Source organism: Dipodomys ordii, unplaced genomic scaffold (genome assembly GCF_000151885.1).
Source record: "Dipodomys ordii isolate 6190 unplaced genomic scaffold, Dord_2.0 Scaffold652, whole genome shotgun sequence".
Taxonomy (NCBI): Eukaryota; Metazoa; Chordata; class Mammalia; order Rodentia; family Heteromyidae; genus Dipodomys; species Dipodomys ordii.
The window spans coordinates 6705-7127 of NW_012267868.1; the positions used below are offsets into that span (position 1 = coordinate 6705).

General features: G+C 70.9%; 1 protein-coding gene across 1 annotated transcript in view; it reads left to right on the top strand.

Annotated features, from left to right (window-relative positions):
* The window catches only part of LOC106001885 (adiponectin receptor protein 2-like), a gene marked incomplete at its 5' end in the record, with an annotated part of 6361 nt that extends 5966 nt beyond the window's left edge, over positions 1 to 395 (top strand). Inside the window, one exon of the mRNA XM_013036833.1 lies at positions 149 to 395. Coding sequence (XP_012892287.1) covers positions 149 to 277 — 129 coding nt within the window. The remainder of the gene's footprint in view (positions 1 to 148) is intronic.
* Positions 396 to 423: the final 28 nt, after the last annotated feature.

Below are 423 nucleotides of genomic sequence, written 5' to 3' on the forward strand. Positions count from 1 at the left end.
TGATGTCGGTGTGGTGTGGGGTCCGCGTGGCCGTGGCGTGGGGTCCGCGTGATGTGGCGTGATGTCGGTGTGGTGTGGGGTCCGCGTGGCCGTGGTGTGGGGTCCGCGTGGCCGTGGCGGCCCGGTGATGCGCCCCCGCTCTCCGCAGTTCCACTCCCATCAGCTCTTCCACATCTTCGTGGTGGCCGGCGCCTTCGTCCACTTCCACGGCGTCTCGAACCTGCAGGAGTTCCGGTTCATGGTCGGCGGGGGCTGCTCGGAGGAGGATGCGCTGTGAAGCGCCTGCCGCGGCCGCCCAGCCCCGCGGGCCTTGGGCGCGGCCCGGGGACCCAGCCTGGCACAGGCCGAGGAGAGAAAAGCAAAAATAAACCATACCTCACGGAAGGGCGTCGTTGGCAGGGCGGCCCGCGCCGCGCCCGCCGC